Below are 16,016 nucleotides of genomic sequence, written 5' to 3' on the forward strand. Positions count from 1 at the left end.
TCTATATCTCACAGCCAGTGCTTGGACCTGAACAAGGGCAAGTCCAAAGAGGGGCAGCCATTCATTTATTTACTTAATTTCATTCTTTCTACTATATTTCTTTTAATGGGTCTTGCAAATAATGTGACCCAAATGACATGGAATTTTAAAGAAGAATTTTAAGTCCCTTTTGGCTAGGCCTCTTGTGTAGCTTATTGTCTTCATTTTTCTTTCCGCATCTAAAATTCCCGGTAAAACTGCTTCTCCCGAGATGGGAAGGTTAGCTCTGGCCATGATCAAATTAGATGACTATGTGAGACAGCAAGAGATGTTGTTAGGATAAATATCAACAAGTTCTTCATTTATGTATAATGTTCAGTAAACACAGTGGCAGTTAACTGTTCTAAAAAGTTACACATGTTCTATTTAGTCTTAGACATCTCTGTGAATTATAGCTATGTGTTAATTTAAACAACAAAGTACGGCTTCTTCAGGGTATCAGTTATTCAGTATCGTGTGACATGTTTCTTGAAGTCCTTGGGAGGTGGAATTGTGGGCTGGAGGACCACTGATCTAGCTGGGTCAGGTGATTCACATATTTTGATGGGCTCCCTCTTTCTGTCACATGACAAACCACCCTTCCCGCCTTCTGTTTCTACACCTCCCTCTCTCGGCCATGCAATTGTGCCTCAGTCCCTGATCTCCATCCTTTGGAGCCTCTCCAGCTTTCTGTCCAACTTGGAGAACCAGTTCATTAAAGTATCTTTCCCTTTTCTTCAAAGTATGCTTATAAGGCTGAGCCATATGTCGCTTCCGAATATAAGACAGTGCATGAAGAACTGACCAAATCCATGACCACAATTCTCAAGCCTTCCGCTGATTTCCTCACCAGCAACAAATTACTTAAGGTATGTGGGGAGGGCCAGTGTGGCTCTGTGATATTGATATTGATTGAAGAAAATTCAAACTCCGCATCCTGATCAATTCACCCTTTTTGTGTGCCTTTGGAGAGAATCACCACCTCCTAAAAAAGTGGTAACTGAGTTAATTCTTCAGTACCAACTTTACTGCTTGACTTGTGCTCCCATCGAGCTGCAAAGTGTTGCTACATTCAAAGCTTCCTGGGCTCTTAACTATTAATAAGTCAGTTTATTCAAATCATTGGAGGACGCTGAGTTAGAGATCATACAGGCAGGTGTCAGCAGGTGAGAGACTCAGCCAAGAGGAAGGACCATCTTCTGATCTCGCGGTGCCCCTTGTTGGATTGTGCTGTGATGAGCATCTGCACCCGGTTTCCTAGTGGATCGGAGTCGCTTATTGTCGGACATGTGAAAGCAGGAGAGCCTCTGCCACGCACCTCTGGTCTGATAATGGTTTGCCGAGAGGTTCAGCCATGTTTTTGGGTCACACCTGTTTCATGTCAGTAACATTGTCAGCCAAAGAGAGTAAATGTTTCACCTTCTAACTTGCTGTTTTTCTCACTGGGATCCTTTCTTATTTTTCTTTCAGTATTCGTGGTTTTTCTTTGATGTTTTGATAAAATCCATGGCTCAGCATTTGATAGAGAACTCCAAAGTAAAGGTATGTCACTTTCTATCAGGGCTTGAGTGGCAGTTCTTAGGGGATGGTGTCTTTCATTGTGTTTGTAGCCCACATTTATTAATGCTTTCTGTGTGTGCCAGTTACAGTGCTGTGTTAAGAGCTTTCCAAGTAATAAAGCATTTTAGTTTTATAACAACCTTATGCGGGATGTCCTAGTCTTGCCCCTTGTTTTGTAGTTGAAGGAACTGAGGCCAGAGTGCTTGAGGTACTTGCCCATGGCCATGATGCTAGTGAATAGAGGGAGCCAGGTTTTGAGACCAGTCTGGCTCCAAAGCCCACACTCCTGAAGCACTGTGTTATTAAGTCCAAAGAAAAAGGTGTCTTTTCCTTTGACTAGCTTAGATATCTTCAAGTCTGTTAAATGAGATTAGTAGTTTAAGCATTCATTTAAAATGTAATTACCTGATGTTTCTTAAGTGTCTTGAATATTGTAAACCTTTCTCAGGGACTTAGATGAGAGTATCTGATGCTACTTCATGTCGTCTGTAACCCATGAATGGACTCTGAGATAACTCAGTCTCCCCACCAGCCCTCCTCGCTGAGGTGCCTGGGTGTGTGTGCCTTTGTGCCTCTCTGGGTCCCTATACTGTCTCCATGCTCATCTCTGGACTGATGCCTCTTAAGGTGTGACTGGCCACTGCTGGCTGTTTGAAGCCCAACGTAGATAATTTTTATAAAATTCCAGTGCAGTAAACACAAGTGGCCATGTTGCAGAGTCCTTCTGAGATGTATGGAATCTTGGAGTTGCTGTTATGACTATGAATTCTTGCTGCATTGTAGCTATACAGAAGCAGGGTCTCGAGGAGTCTGGTAGAGAGCTGGCAGGGCTCGTGCAGGGAGTGGTGGTCGTGGTGCCTGGCAGTCTCATAATAAATGGGGGAAAGAGGGAAGACCACAGGGAGGAAGGGTCAAGATCTTGGCCCCCTGGACAAGGGATCTGAACTCTCAGAGGAAGTCTTGGGAAAGGCTGCTAGGTTTTTTCAGGTAGAAGGTTGGTGGTTCAGAACCTAAAGTCATACTTTCCTCTAGTAGAGTGGGCACTGGTGCCTGACCAGCTGGTTTCCTTTTTTTTCTTTTTTTCTTTTAAATCCATTTTTAGTGCACAGTGAGATGCCAGATGGAGGTGGGCCTTGCCTTTCACAGAGTAATGCACCATCTAAATCATGCCAGAACAGCTTGCCAAGGAAAAAATCTAGCAGATTGTCTATTTGGCAGTGTGCAGCCAAGTGTGCGTGCATGCACACACAAGTGCATGCACACACAAGCACCTGCACACACATACATGCAGGTCATTTGGATATATTACCTTTTTATTAAAAATGTTGTCATATGCCCAATAGGCTTTAGGCCTGTCTTAGTTTGCCTGTGCTCCCGTAACAACAGCCTAGGTGACTTAAACAATAGAAATTTATTTCCTCATGATTCTGCAGGCTAGAAGTCTGAGATCAAGGTATCTGTAAGGTTGGTTTCTTCTGAGGCCTCTCGCCTTGACTTGTGGTTAGCCGTCTTCTCCCTCTGTCTTCATGTAGTCTTCCCTCTGTGTGTATGTGTCCTAATCTTCTCTTCTTATAAGGACACGAGTCCCAGTTAGATTAAGGCCCACCTTAATGACCTTGTTTTAACTTAATTACCTCTTTAAAGACTCCATCTCCAAGTACAGTCATATTCTAAGGTACCAGAAGTCAGGACTTAAACATGAATTTCGAAGGGAGACAATTCAGTCCCTAATAGGGCCCCACTGGATTTTTCATTGTTTTGGGCTCTAAATAATGGCGATCACTTCAGAGAAATTGGTGACTTGATTATATTTAAAAAAATAAATGATTTGTTCAGAAGGCATTCATTGAGCCCTTATTATATGCAGGCGTGAGGGTTACAAAGTTAAATGTGGGGTGATTTGTGCCCTCACAGAGCTTCGATGGGAAAGTGTTCAATTAGACCATGGAAGTGATCGTCAAGGAGGTGACACTTCTGAGACACTCACAAGAATTATATTTACAATCAAGTATCACTGGCATCTTTCCGAGAACTGTGATAGAAATTTAATAAAGGAATTTAGTTGTATGTGTTCTTTTCTCAAGATGCCAAATTAAACCATAAAACTTTAGGGATGGTAGGGACCTGAAAGCTACCTTCTGGTCCAACTCCTCCCTATTTCGCCGAGGTTGATATGGAAGTATAGACCTGAGAAGTGAACTGCCCAGGGTCATGCAACTGAGCAGAGCCAAGAACTCATGCTAGAGTCTGAATCAGCCTCTCCCAGATGTTCTGCCATTTCCAGCCTTATAACCTACTTCTCCAGTGCCTCTGGGAAATTGGTTGTGGAGCTCTCTGGAACAAACCGTTCAAATGCTACTCTGCACAACCTTTTTCATAAGTTAATTATATCTTGGTCCTAAAACAATGTTCAGAAAGTTTTTAGAAGTAGTTTATTTTAAAATTGTTATCCAGCTTAAAAAGAAACACTGGCATCCAAAAAGGAGAAAGCTTAACCATAACATAATTTACCATAAAAAGAGATTCTAAACACCTACTTAGCACTTTGGAGAGTTTGACATTTTCACTTTCAAAGGGCTCCCCTCTGACTTCTGCTGCCACGTCACCCCAGATACCATGCTACTCTTTCTCTAAATCACGTGTTGTTGATCTAGGAGTTAATGTCACATTTTTTGAAGCCTTCATTCAGTTTGCCTCATATGCTAAGAGTAATGAGTTTTATATGTTTGAATTGGTTATTTTTATATTTGTCTTATGTTTTCATCTTAAGAATTGTATGTGCTAGTCCCCAACCCCAGTGTTCTGAATTTAGGGAGCAAGTTCACATTCACCATTCCTGTACCATTTGTGATTTCCAAAATCATGATCAAATCCCCTCAGAGTTTTTATATTTTTAGACTGAAGATTTTTAATGTCATCCAGTGTGTTTATAATCCTGACCTTGATTTTTTTCCTCATTGGTGAATTTTTCTTAAGGTGCCGTAACGAGGCATGCACTGGTCTTATACGAGCACCTGGGCCGTGGATTCATATAAGAACCAGACATGCTTTCAGTGTTGCTTCAAGTGCCCTTCCCAAGGATATCTGGCATCGATCAGCATTTGGGGGCACAACTGAGCTGAGGCCTTCTTGAGCCAAGGCCTTTAGTGTGCGCTCCTGATATTAGTGGGGTCGTTCCATTTGATGCATATTTATGTGGAGAGATAAATTTGCATACTGCTATACTTGCTTCTAATACCACACTCTTGCTGAAGATGGAGGCGACACTGTGTGTCCTCCTTGCCATCCCCAGCCAATCAAACTATACTTTGTTACATTTGCTGAGGAAGGCTGTGAATCAGAGACCCTCTTTGAACTAACATCTAAAATAAACAATTTCCTTACTACCGCAGATGGACCTGCAAAGTTTAGATTGATTACATATGACTGTGCCAGACTTGAGTGTTTCATAGGTGACATGTGCTTAGAATTTACAATAAGTGGTTTTTAAGGAAAATATAAAACAGACCTCATCAAGGCCTGCTAAGGAGTTCCCAACACCCAACATCATTCTGCCTCTATGGTCAATGTATTTTAGGTGTTTCTATTCTATCATTTATATTTAGCAACTATAATTTCAGCAGACTCATTTCGAATTTCCTTTCCTCCCACAGTGAATCAAGAAAATTGCTAGCATTCTACAGGTGCACTTTAAGGAAGTTGGAAAACCTAGCATAGGGTGGGATGAATATATACACTTAAGTGTTTCTTAGTTGTTTAGCCTTCAACCATTTTCTGGGTTAATTGAGCAAGGAAAGAGCTTTCATTTGAAAAGTAGAAGAAGGATGGCATGGTTCATGTTTTAAATGGACTGCCTAGACGTCCCCTAAACTATATTTGTAAACACTGTACGTATATGATGGCAGAATGTTAACATCCATACTTCCATCCATGAGTAAGCGTTTCAAACAGTTGTTTGCCACGTGCAGAGCACTGAGGAGAAATGCAAATGGAGTAGAGAGTGCATCCTCAACCTTGAAGCTGACGTAGTCCTTGGAGAAAGAAAACATTCAGCTTGGAACAGTTAGAGAAAAGTGCAAGAAGGTGTATGTGTGAGCTCCAAAATGATAGGAGATTAAAGTGGAGATAGAGATGGAATTTTACCTGGGCCTAGAAGGATACCATATTTTGGGGGAGGAGAGTGAGTGTTAAGCAGAGGAAAGAGCTCATGTTCAGGTAAGGCCTCTGTGGCTTTGCTCTGTGGTGGAGCTCAGGCTTAGAGCAGAGGGGAAAAGTGAAAAACAAGATTAACTCAGAAATAACAATGAGATTATGGGGAGCTTTGAGGCCCAGCAACAGACAATTTGGTAGAGACCACAGAGAGGGAGGGTACGTTCCTTAACAGGAGTGACAAGATGAAAGAGCGTACAAATTTTAGCAGAGTGGCTTGGAAAGTTTTGTATCAATGAGTCTACTTTCCCCCTGGAGTTGAAATAGCCTGTCATTTTTTAGCTCTCTAACTGTAATAACATGAAATGACATTTTATGGTGATGCTGATGAAGATCTAGCACTGGGGGCAATGAGGTGACATTGAGGATGAGGATGGAAAGCATTATGAATGAATAAGAGAGAACTAATAATTTGACCCAGCAGTTGTACCTTTAAGTATTTACTGAAGAGAAATGAAAACATATTCACACAAAGATTTATATGCAAGTGTTCATAACGGCTTTATTCATAATAGCCAAAAACTGGAAACAACCAAATGTCCATTAACTGGTGAATGGATAAACAAATTGTGGTAACTCCATACAATGAAATACTACCTAGTAATAAAAAGGAATTAAGTACTGATTCTTGCAATAACATGGCTGAATCTCTGAAGCATTATGTTAAGTGAAGGAAGTCACTGTAATCATGCAGACTACACACTGTATGAGTACATTTTATGACATTCTAGAAAAAAAAATTATAAGGACAGATGACAGAGCAGTGGTTTCCAGGGGCTGGGGGTGAGGGGAAAGGATTCAATTGGACATGAGGGAACTTTTATGGTGATAGGAGTGTATTATATCTTGGTTGTGGTAGTGGTTACGCAACTGTGTTCACTTCTCAAGACTTACCAAACTGTATACCTTAAAAGGGTGAAGTTTAGTGTGTGTAGATTAAACCTCAATAAACCTGACTTAAACAAAACAGAACATAGTAAAGTCAGATTTGAGTGGGGAAAGAAAAAGACCACCTACATATTAAATTTGAGAGCATGGAAACACAGAGCCATTGAACTGTATTGAGGACATGGTTTACCAGGGAAGATGGGAGGTGATAAGTTCTGCTTGGGATATCTTAAGGTTTAGGGCTATAGATTCAGCTGCTGTGACAGGGATCTAAAATAACAATGACTTAAAGAGAAAAAAAAGTTTATTTCTTCTAACATGAAAGTCCAAGCTAGCATGGGGTTCTGTTCCACAAAGTTTACCGGCGACCCAAACTCCTTCCATCTCATTGCTTTGTCTACCTGGAGTACTGCTCGTCCTCCTGATCTAACTGAGTTCATCACCACATCTACATGGGGCCAGCAGGAAGGAAAAGACGCATCTTTTTTCTGTAAGGATATGACCTGTTGCTACCCCATTGGCCAGAGGTTGTCACATGCTAGCTAGCTAGCCACACCTAGCTGCAAGGGGTGCTGGTAAATGTAGTCTTTATTCTGAGTGTCCAGGCACCCAATTAAAATGTTGAAGTTCTATTACTATGAGAGAAAAAAGAGAATAGATATTGGGAGGCAGCCAGCAGTTGTTGCCGCAAGGGGCAATGGCACAGCCAAACAAATTTCCTGTTGAGAGGTGGAGATTGAGCTTTGGGCAAGGAAGAGAACAGACACAACTAGAGAAATAGATCTGTGAGCACCACTCTGCCGAAATCATAAGCCTAAGCTTTTCTTGTGTTAGTCTGGATTGCCAGATGGGATTATCCATGCAGGAGTTTTTTTAGGGGCAATGACTATGAGGAAAATTGGGGAAGAAGCCCAAAAGAGGGTGGAAAAGTTCTCAAATGGCAGTGCAGGTCTGACCCAAGGTGAAGGAGAGAGGAAAGGAAGGAAATATCTTAGACTGATGTGCAATTGTATGCAAGTTGAGCAAGGCCACTGCAAAGTTTGAGTCGTCCCACATGCCTTAGGAACAAGCCTGCCTTGGTATCCCTGCCACCCTCAGTCATTGGCTGGAAGCAGCTCATGCAAGGTGTGGCCGTGGTGCAAACGCAGAAGCAGATTTCAGAGCACAGCAGCGGGGCTCTGGGTCAGTCATGCTCTCTGCAGTCAGAGATCTGAGTCACTATTCTCATGTACTAGCAGGGTAGAGAGAGAAATAAGCATGGAGAAGTTAGAGGGAAGACTGATTTTTGTGAATGAAAATAAAGAGGAGATAGGAGAAAAAAGAAGTTGTAGAAGAAACTAGAAGAGAGAAAAGGATTGTAGGGATTCCAATAAGAGGGAGAAACTTCAGACAGCTAAGAAATGTCATTGGCAAATTTCTTGTGTACCCTATCACTTTTCTGTTGTTGTTTGCTAAGCCAGAAAAATGAAGTTTATTAGCTAATAGTCTTATTATATCTCACTGAGCAGTAAAATAGCCCATAGAAAAGAGATCTCTAAACCCAAGAGAGCGGAAGAACACAGTGAGGAACAAAGTAAGGAACAAAGAATGGAATATTTGAAGGCTGTTGCGAAGTCCTTGTATGAAGCAATGATCTGGGCAGCAGTGATTGTCAGATCCCAGATGACATACATATAGGATGTTGTGTAGTCTATTGTGGGTGTCTGCAAAGACTTGGCTGTTCGCAGGCATACAACAGTGAGGTTGAATATGGGTCATCAGGGAGAGATCCCACTCAGTCCTGGGATCGGGTGGCAGGAGCTGAGCAGCCAGCAGCATGGCACAAAGGTGTTGGACTCACAGCAGATTGGGGGGCACGGGGTGCAGCGTATTGGCTGGAGGAGGCTGATCTGGTGTGGACAGGTGCTGGGCAGGCAGACCCCCCACTGGCAGCATTTGTCGGAGGAGCAGATGATGGTGGTTGGGCCACTGGGGACACTGCAGCAGCACTGAGCGGTGATCCCATAGCAGGACATGGTCAGGAGTCGGGGTTTTGTTGAGGTGAGAAGACTCTTAGTGATTCACTGTCCTCTTTCCTGAGTTGGCGCTTATATACTCAACCCCCCTGGACATCAGCCTATTATCCTGGATTACTTTTTTCCATTTCAGTTTATAGTAATCTCCATAAAAACATCTAATTACCTTGGTCTTTATTACTTTTAGATGTGTGTCTTATCTCACTGCTTTGTTGCCAAATTAGGACTGTTGACCACAGCTGTCTGTCACTGCAGGGAGAGCTTCATTTCAGTCTTCAGAGGCACTGAGTTGTCATCTAATCACTGAGCAGCATTGTTGGTTGGTTGATATGTTAATTATCCACCATTCTTCACCACATTTTCTTTCTTTTTAATGGAAACTTTTTATTATTGAGATTTTAAAGTGAGTATAAAAGGAAAGGGAATAGTTTAATGAATCTCATGTCAATCACCAGCTTCAACAGTTACCAGCATTCTCCTATTCTTACTTTATATATCCACCTTCACATTTTTTTCCTAGAGTGTTTTAAAAGCAATTCCAAAATATTTTATTTCATCTCTTAAAAATTTTAGTGTATCATGTCTAACAGATAAAGCCTTTTAAAAAGATGTAACCACTGTACCATTATGACACTCAACAAAGTCAGCAATATTTCTTTATCATCTAACACCCTCTCCGTATTCCGTTCTCCCGAGGTGTCTCAAAAATGTCATTTGACAGCTGGTTGGTCTGAATCAGGGTCTGAACACAGTCTACACATTGCATTTGGTTGTTGTGTCTCTGAAGTTTCCTGGATTCTCAAAATGTTCCCTCTCCATTTGTTTGTTTTTTAAATGCAATGTATTTGTTAAAAACAAGTGGACATTTATCTAACAGAATTTCCCATGTTTTAGACTTGCTGATTGTAACCTCACAGTGTTATGTGACATGGTTCTCTGTCCCCTGTGTTTCCTGTAAACTTGCAGTGATATCTAAAGACTTGAGTCCATTCAGGTTTGATGGCTTTTGCTGAGGATACTTCATAGCTGGTACAACTGCATCACATCAGGAGACATACAATGTCTGGTTGTCCCACTTTTAGTTTTGATAATATTGACTAGTAGGATTATGTGGTGCATAGCCCATCCATTCATTATAGAATTTCCCATCCACTTTTCATGATTTTAGCAGCCACTGACTCAGCCCCATTCTGAAGGCTATAGGCATTTCTTGGGAGACCTCTTTTTTTTTGAGGAAGATTAGCCCTGAGCTTAACATCTGTTGTCAGTCCTCCTCTTTTTGCTGAGGAAGATTGGCCCTGAGCTAATATCCGTGTCTATCTTCCTCTGCTTTATATGTGGGATGCCTGCCACAGCATGGCTTGATAAGTGGTGCTAGGTCTGTGCCAGGGATCTGAACCAGCAAACCCCAGGCCGCCAAAGCAGAACGTGCGAACTTAACCACTGTGCCACTGTGCCAGCCCCAGGAGACCTCATTTTTAGGAGTGGCCTGCTTGGGTAGCTAGCAGTTGTGCCTCCTGGTTAGAGTTGGCCTTCCCTGGCATCCTTGAAGCTGATTATCTATTGAAGCTGATAGCTCAGGATATATAGAGTTATTGGCTGAACATATGGAACAATATGCCTTTGGAATTTCAAAATTTACTGTTCTGTTATTGAAAGTAGGTAAAGTTCAAATTTTTATTACTTGATCCTTGCCTCAGTGGATTCTTTAGTTTATATGAGTTTACAAAGATTGTCTTGTTACTGGTTTGAGAATTTAGATTATTATAAAGCTAGTATTTCAAAATTTCACAAAAAAATGCTTAAAATAATACATGCTTTCATGTCAGAAATACCTAGATTTCAGTTCCAGTTTCACAAAATACCATTTGTTTTATATTGGGATACTGGTTTGGCACTCCCAAACAGGCCAAATAGTGGCTTAAATAAGATAGAAGGTTCATTTCTCTCTTTTGGAAAATTGTGACCAGGAGGCAGCTCAGAGAGTGGAGAAGGTTGTCCCCCAAGGTCATTCAGGGACTCAAGCTCCTTCTAGCCAATTATCCAGCCCAGGTGTCACCTTCATTCAGATGATTGAGAAGCTGGCATTGGTGGTAGTTAAGAGGAGAACTAGGAAAGCAGGCAGTTCCTTTTATGGGCATGGCTGGAAGAAGCATGTGTCTCTTCTTATTGCAGCTGATTGGCCAGAACTCAGTCACATGACCCTTATCTAGCTGCAAGTTAGGCAGGGAAATGTAGTCTCCAGCTGGGCAGCCAAGTACCTCTGTTAAACCCAAAAGTTCTGCCACTAAAAGGAAGGAAAGGAGAGGTATTAAAGGTCATTTATTACTTGTTACTGAATCTCTCCAAGCTTCAGTTTCCTCATCTGTAAAACAGGGGATGAAAATTACCCCCTGTTGTGGCTGTTAGAATCACATGCGTGAATAGATAAATATCGTGGAGCATCTAATTCAGTCCCTTTCACATTTCAGGCCCTCAGTAAATTCTTCCATTTATGGGGGGCGGGCAGCACTGTATCACAGCAGAAAGATCACAGGCCTTGGACTCATGGTGGATCTGAGTTTGAATCTTTGTTAGTTGTGTGACTGAGGTCGCATTTACCTGACCTCTCTGACCCTCTGTAAATGAGGATTAAACTTGTAAGGGTAAAAGAATTTAGTGAAAACGTATGTAAAAATATCTAGTGCAGGCTGATGTGTGGAAGACATACAGTAAGTGGTAGCTAATTGCTAAGTGGTCTGAGTGTAATTTCTTAGGTAAGTAGTCTTGAGGGGAAAAATTATTAAGTTATTTTGAAGAAGATTGCTTCTAAGCAGTTTCAACTGGTGACATATAATCACTAATGTGGGTATTTTCTGTTTGAATACTTGAAGCTTAAACCTAAGCCAGTATTTTCTAAAGAGATCTTTGAGAGGTGCAGGCATTAGAATCACCAAAAGTAGTTGGTGGAAATGCAGCACTGCATCAGAATCTGGGGTTCGAGGCACGTCTGCACACTTTTACAGACATCTCCAAGGTGCTCTTTATCGCACTGAAGTTTGAGATCTCAGGTCTAATCCACAGCACTTATTCGAAGTATTAGAATACTTGTACAAGAGTTTGAGAGAGGAAAGAAGAATTCATCGTATCTCATTTCAGATAAATAAGATTAGGATCTGGGTTTTTAAATGGACTCAGGGATGAGATATTTTTCCCCAAGAGATTGTGACTTCAAAAATAATGTTTGCTTTCAATTCTTTTTAGTTATTGCGAAACCAGAGATTTCCTGCATCCTATCATCATGCAGTGGAAACTGTTGTGAATATGCTGATGCCTCACATCACTCAGAAGTTTCGAGATAACCCAGAAGCATCTAAGAATGCGAATCATAGCCTTGCCATGTTCATCAAGGTGGGGACCTCTAAGTGACTAAAATGTTCTTCTGGTAGAGTGACCAGTATATAGTAGGTGCTCAGTTAATGTCGATGGATGTTTTTATGCTAATGGTTAAACTTATTGACAATAAGTGCTATTTGAACTCAACTTTCCAAAAAAAGTTCGGGCCTAACTGTGTACCTTTATGGATTGTTTCCTCTGCAGAGATGTTTCACCTTCATGGACAGGGGCTTCGTCTTTAAGCAGATCAACAACTACATCAGCTGCTTTGCTCCGGGAGATCCGAAGGTAGTGTGTGTGTGACACACTGTTCCTTTTGTCTCGCAGATTCACATTGGATACCCACTTATTTCTCTCGATTCACGTCAGAATTTTCTTTCAGCCCGTGAGGCACTACTCACTCCCTCTCTTGGAAATCCTAACTAGTACTAAGTAGTACTTACTTCCATTAACACATGAGATGTTAGGAACACAATAATTCCAAATGTGAAATAAACATACCTGTTGATTTTCTTGTCAACACCTGAAATGACTTCTCAACTGCGAAACTACAAGTATATGTGTCATGAATCAGAGTTTATTTAACAAGGTAACAGAAGTACCCACGTAGCCTTTCTCTGTCTCTTCTGTTGTGTGTCTTTTTTAAAGCTCTGCCTTACTCATTTTTTTATTGTATTGAGTCTTTGTCTATAATAATAAGCTGCCTGAAATCCTCTATTGAAGTAGGAGGAGCATAAATAATAAATGCCCTGAAAGCCAGTGGAGGACATTGTTTAATGAAATGTGTTCTCCATTTTCAAACAAATCCCTACAGCCTATCTAAAATCTGTAAAATAGCATAGAGCATGCAGTTCCAAGACAGTCAACAAGCTAAAGAATGGGTGTATTATTTCCCATAGGTCTTTTTAGGATGCTGTATAAAGTATCCAGTGAGGTATTTAACTTATGACTAAATGTTTTTTCCTGCAGACTCTCTTTGAATACAAGTTTGAATTTCTCCGCGTAGTGTGCAATCACGAACATTATATTCCTTTGAATTTACCAATGCCTTTTGGAAAAGGCAGGATTCAAAGATACCAAGGTAATCTTTATGTATATTAATCTTAGTCTTTTCACAAAGAAAGCCGTTTATTTTTGATAAGAAAGGAGAATTGATTCAAACATGACGTTAGAATTTTCCAATGTTTTTCATTGATGAATTAATTTTTTTCTTGTTAAATTTCCATTTTAAAAAATATTAATAAAATGTTATATGAGAACTTAGTTTTCAGCAAACTTACCAGACTATAGATCCTGTCAGTGTGACTCTTTTTCATTGAAAAATTCCTTTGCTTAAACAATAGAAATTCATTTTACTTACTGTAGTTTATTTTTATTTGTTTTGCTTTTCCTTTTTTCTCATGAATTAGCTTTTCTTTCACCAACTGTGGAGTCAAATGACACTCCTGTAGGTAGGTTTGGGGTGTGACGCTTGCTTTCTTGCATTTTCCTCCTTTAAAAGAAAAAGAATGCAAGTGATTGCTGAAATGCTTACATATGCTGTTCACTTAGGCATTTCCCATAAACTTGGATCATTTTTAAACTCCTGATAAACCACTGAATGTGTTCTCACTGTAGCTAAGACATTGCTGTAACATCCCGGGAGGCACCTCGGTTTTTGCTCCTTGGGTCACTAGTCCTCTAGGCTATTTCTCTAAGAAGTAAAACAAACAAAAAACTCTGCTCACTCCAAAAATGTGTTATTCCACCATTTTCATAGCACTGTCTGTAGTGGTGGCAGTAACCTAGATGGCAAGCAACATGGCTTTTTACGTGCTTTTTATGTTTGCATGTTGAGTCTTTATTAACTGCTGTGTATCCTCTTTAAGTTTGAAGAGACTTAAGCTCATAGAGATTTCTTTGTTTTCACTGAGTAAGTCAAATGAATCAAATTAGTCTATCAGGGCTGTCAGGTAATATTTATTGAGTTTAGTACCTTGTGTGTGCTCAGGATTATTTATACATAAGGAGAGAAAAAGTGGAAGGATGCCACCAAACTATTAATGACACCTAAATCAACTGACTCTGAAATTTGGAGAGAAACACACGAAAACATTCATTCGGAGACATAAGTATCTTCCCCCAGAACAAACTTGGACTGCCTTTTAAGGAGCAAGAAGGGGGACTGTGGCCCTGGAGTTGGTATTCATGCATTCAGTAAATATTTACATAGCACCAACTGTGCCCAGCCTTAGGATACAGTCGGACAACAAGGATGAAAATCCCCGGCTGTTCTACCTAAGTGAAATATGTAGAATGTCAGAGAGTGATGAGTGCTAAGGAGAAAAAAATAAAGCAGGGAAAGGAGATATGAGAAGGGGTGGCATTTTGAGATAGAGTGGCAGGGAAAGCCTCACTGAGAAGGTGACTTTGGGTGATAATCTGAAGAAAGAAAGGGGTTAAGCATTCTGGGCCGAGGGAGCAGCTGAGCGTTCAGCATCCTCAATCCAAACCCAGCCCACCTGTCTGCTCTCACTCCCCACTATTCCCACATTTCAGACATGCCTGCTTACTCCCAGCTCCTCAAACATGGCATGCCCACCCCTGACACCCTCACCTTCAAGTAACCACCTCCCTGGGGGAATCCTCATCTTCCTCCCTGGCCAGTCACTCAGCACCTCCTCTGTGGGGCCTGTCAGGTCTCCTCCTTGCCCTCTCCCAGTACTCCAGTTGCTCCCCACTCTGTACTCCAAACCTTGTCACCTCCTCCCTCACCTCACAGCCGGTTACTAGCCCACTTGTACTTGGGAACTGTGACACTCTCTTCCTTTCCCCTGTCAGGGTGCTGAGGGCAGCTTTTTATACCCACTGGTTGGGCAGTGAACATGTGCTAATGCCCGCCTTGCCCTGTGACCTGGCAGGGCCAAATTGTTCATCCTGCAGAAGTGTGTGAAGTGGAAATCCTTCAGGGTGCCAGCAGACCGGCACAAGCTCCTAGGAGACCATCAGGGTATCTGCTCTAGGCAGGTGGGCATGGGTCATCTACAGATAATTTGCCTTACAACACTGAGAGGGATAAATATTTTTTAGCATTTGCCTTCCTCTCTCCCTTCTCACCTGCTCCGCCCCTTCTCTCTGCACACATGCACACACATGCACTTGCACATGCACAGTTAAACCCATAAATAGTTTCCTTCTAAGGAGTTTATGTGAATTCAAGCTGTAAACTGTCATTTGGACAAACTGTCCTTAAAAGTCACAAACAGTGGACATGATTATTCTGGAAAGATGAATGCTCTTTCTCTTGCTTCTGTTAAAGGGTTTCATAGGACTTAGGTTAGTATTTTGGATAGCCTCAGAAGTAACTGTCTAATGTGGAATTAAAGTCAAAGAAGGGTCTATAGATATTCTTTTAATAATGGACTCAGTATAAGAATTCAAATCCTAGTTACAGCTTGCTGAAAAGTTGTGTTTCAGCTTTAGTAATGCTTAGCTGCTTTTATTTACCCTCCCTCAGTAGATTTCACGTCTGCCTCCGTTTCTTTTCCAGAAGAGCTTTTAGTTTTGTCATTAAGCTTGCTGATGATTTACTATTTTGGTCCATTTTAGTTTTAGTTTATATTAGTTTTTTAATTTGCTTTTAGAGGTGCAGAAGTAATGAGTATTTTTTTTTAATTCTGCATTAAATAATTTCTTCATTCAGTGATGGCAGAATAAATAGGTTATATGCTAACTAGTTTATTTTAAACACATTGGGTTTTAATGGGAGTATATAGGCATTAGCAACCAGAAAATGGATAAATGAACTCATGTAGTAAAGAACATTTTAATAGACCATGTATATTTATTCTTTCTTTAATTACTTGTTTGTTATGTACAAATTGCTTCTGTATAATATTGTCAATTAGTACAATAACTTTATATTTTAACTTCATGTCAATAACGAAGTTACATTTGTAACGTAACATATGT

The 16,016-nt window shown here is 40.9% G+C and overlaps 1 protein-coding gene across 14 annotated transcripts in view; it reads left to right on the plus strand.

Moving 5' to 3' along the window:
- The window catches only part of DOCK9 (dedicator of cytokinesis 9), a 273,741-nt gene that overhangs the window by 187,847 nt on the left and 69,878 nt on the right, over positions 1-16,016 (plus strand). For 9 of the 14 annotated variants that reach the window (XM_046664995.1, XM_046665002.1, XM_046665000.1 and 6 more), the window contains exons 26-30: positions 762-887; positions 1,489-1,560; positions 11,934-12,080; positions 12,270-12,353; positions 13,035-13,146. In XM_046664995.1, the coding sequence (XP_046520951.1) occupies positions 762-887; positions 1,489-1,560; positions 11,934-12,080; positions 12,270-12,353; positions 13,035-13,146 (541 nt within the window). Of the gene's footprint in view, positions 1-761; positions 888-1,488; positions 1,561-11,933; positions 12,081-12,269; positions 12,354-13,034; positions 13,147-13,474; positions 13,517-16,016 lie in introns of all 14 variants that reach the window. The other 5 variants (XM_046664993.1, XM_046664998.1, XM_046664997.1 and 2 more) reach the window with 1 other exon arrangement.

The sequence above is a fragment of the Equus quagga genome, chromosome 6, assembly GCF_021613505.1.
Source record: "Equus quagga isolate Etosha38 chromosome 6, UCLA_HA_Equagga_1.0, whole genome shotgun sequence".
Classification (NCBI taxonomy): domain Eukaryota; kingdom Metazoa; phylum Chordata; class Mammalia; order Perissodactyla; family Equidae; genus Equus; species Equus quagga.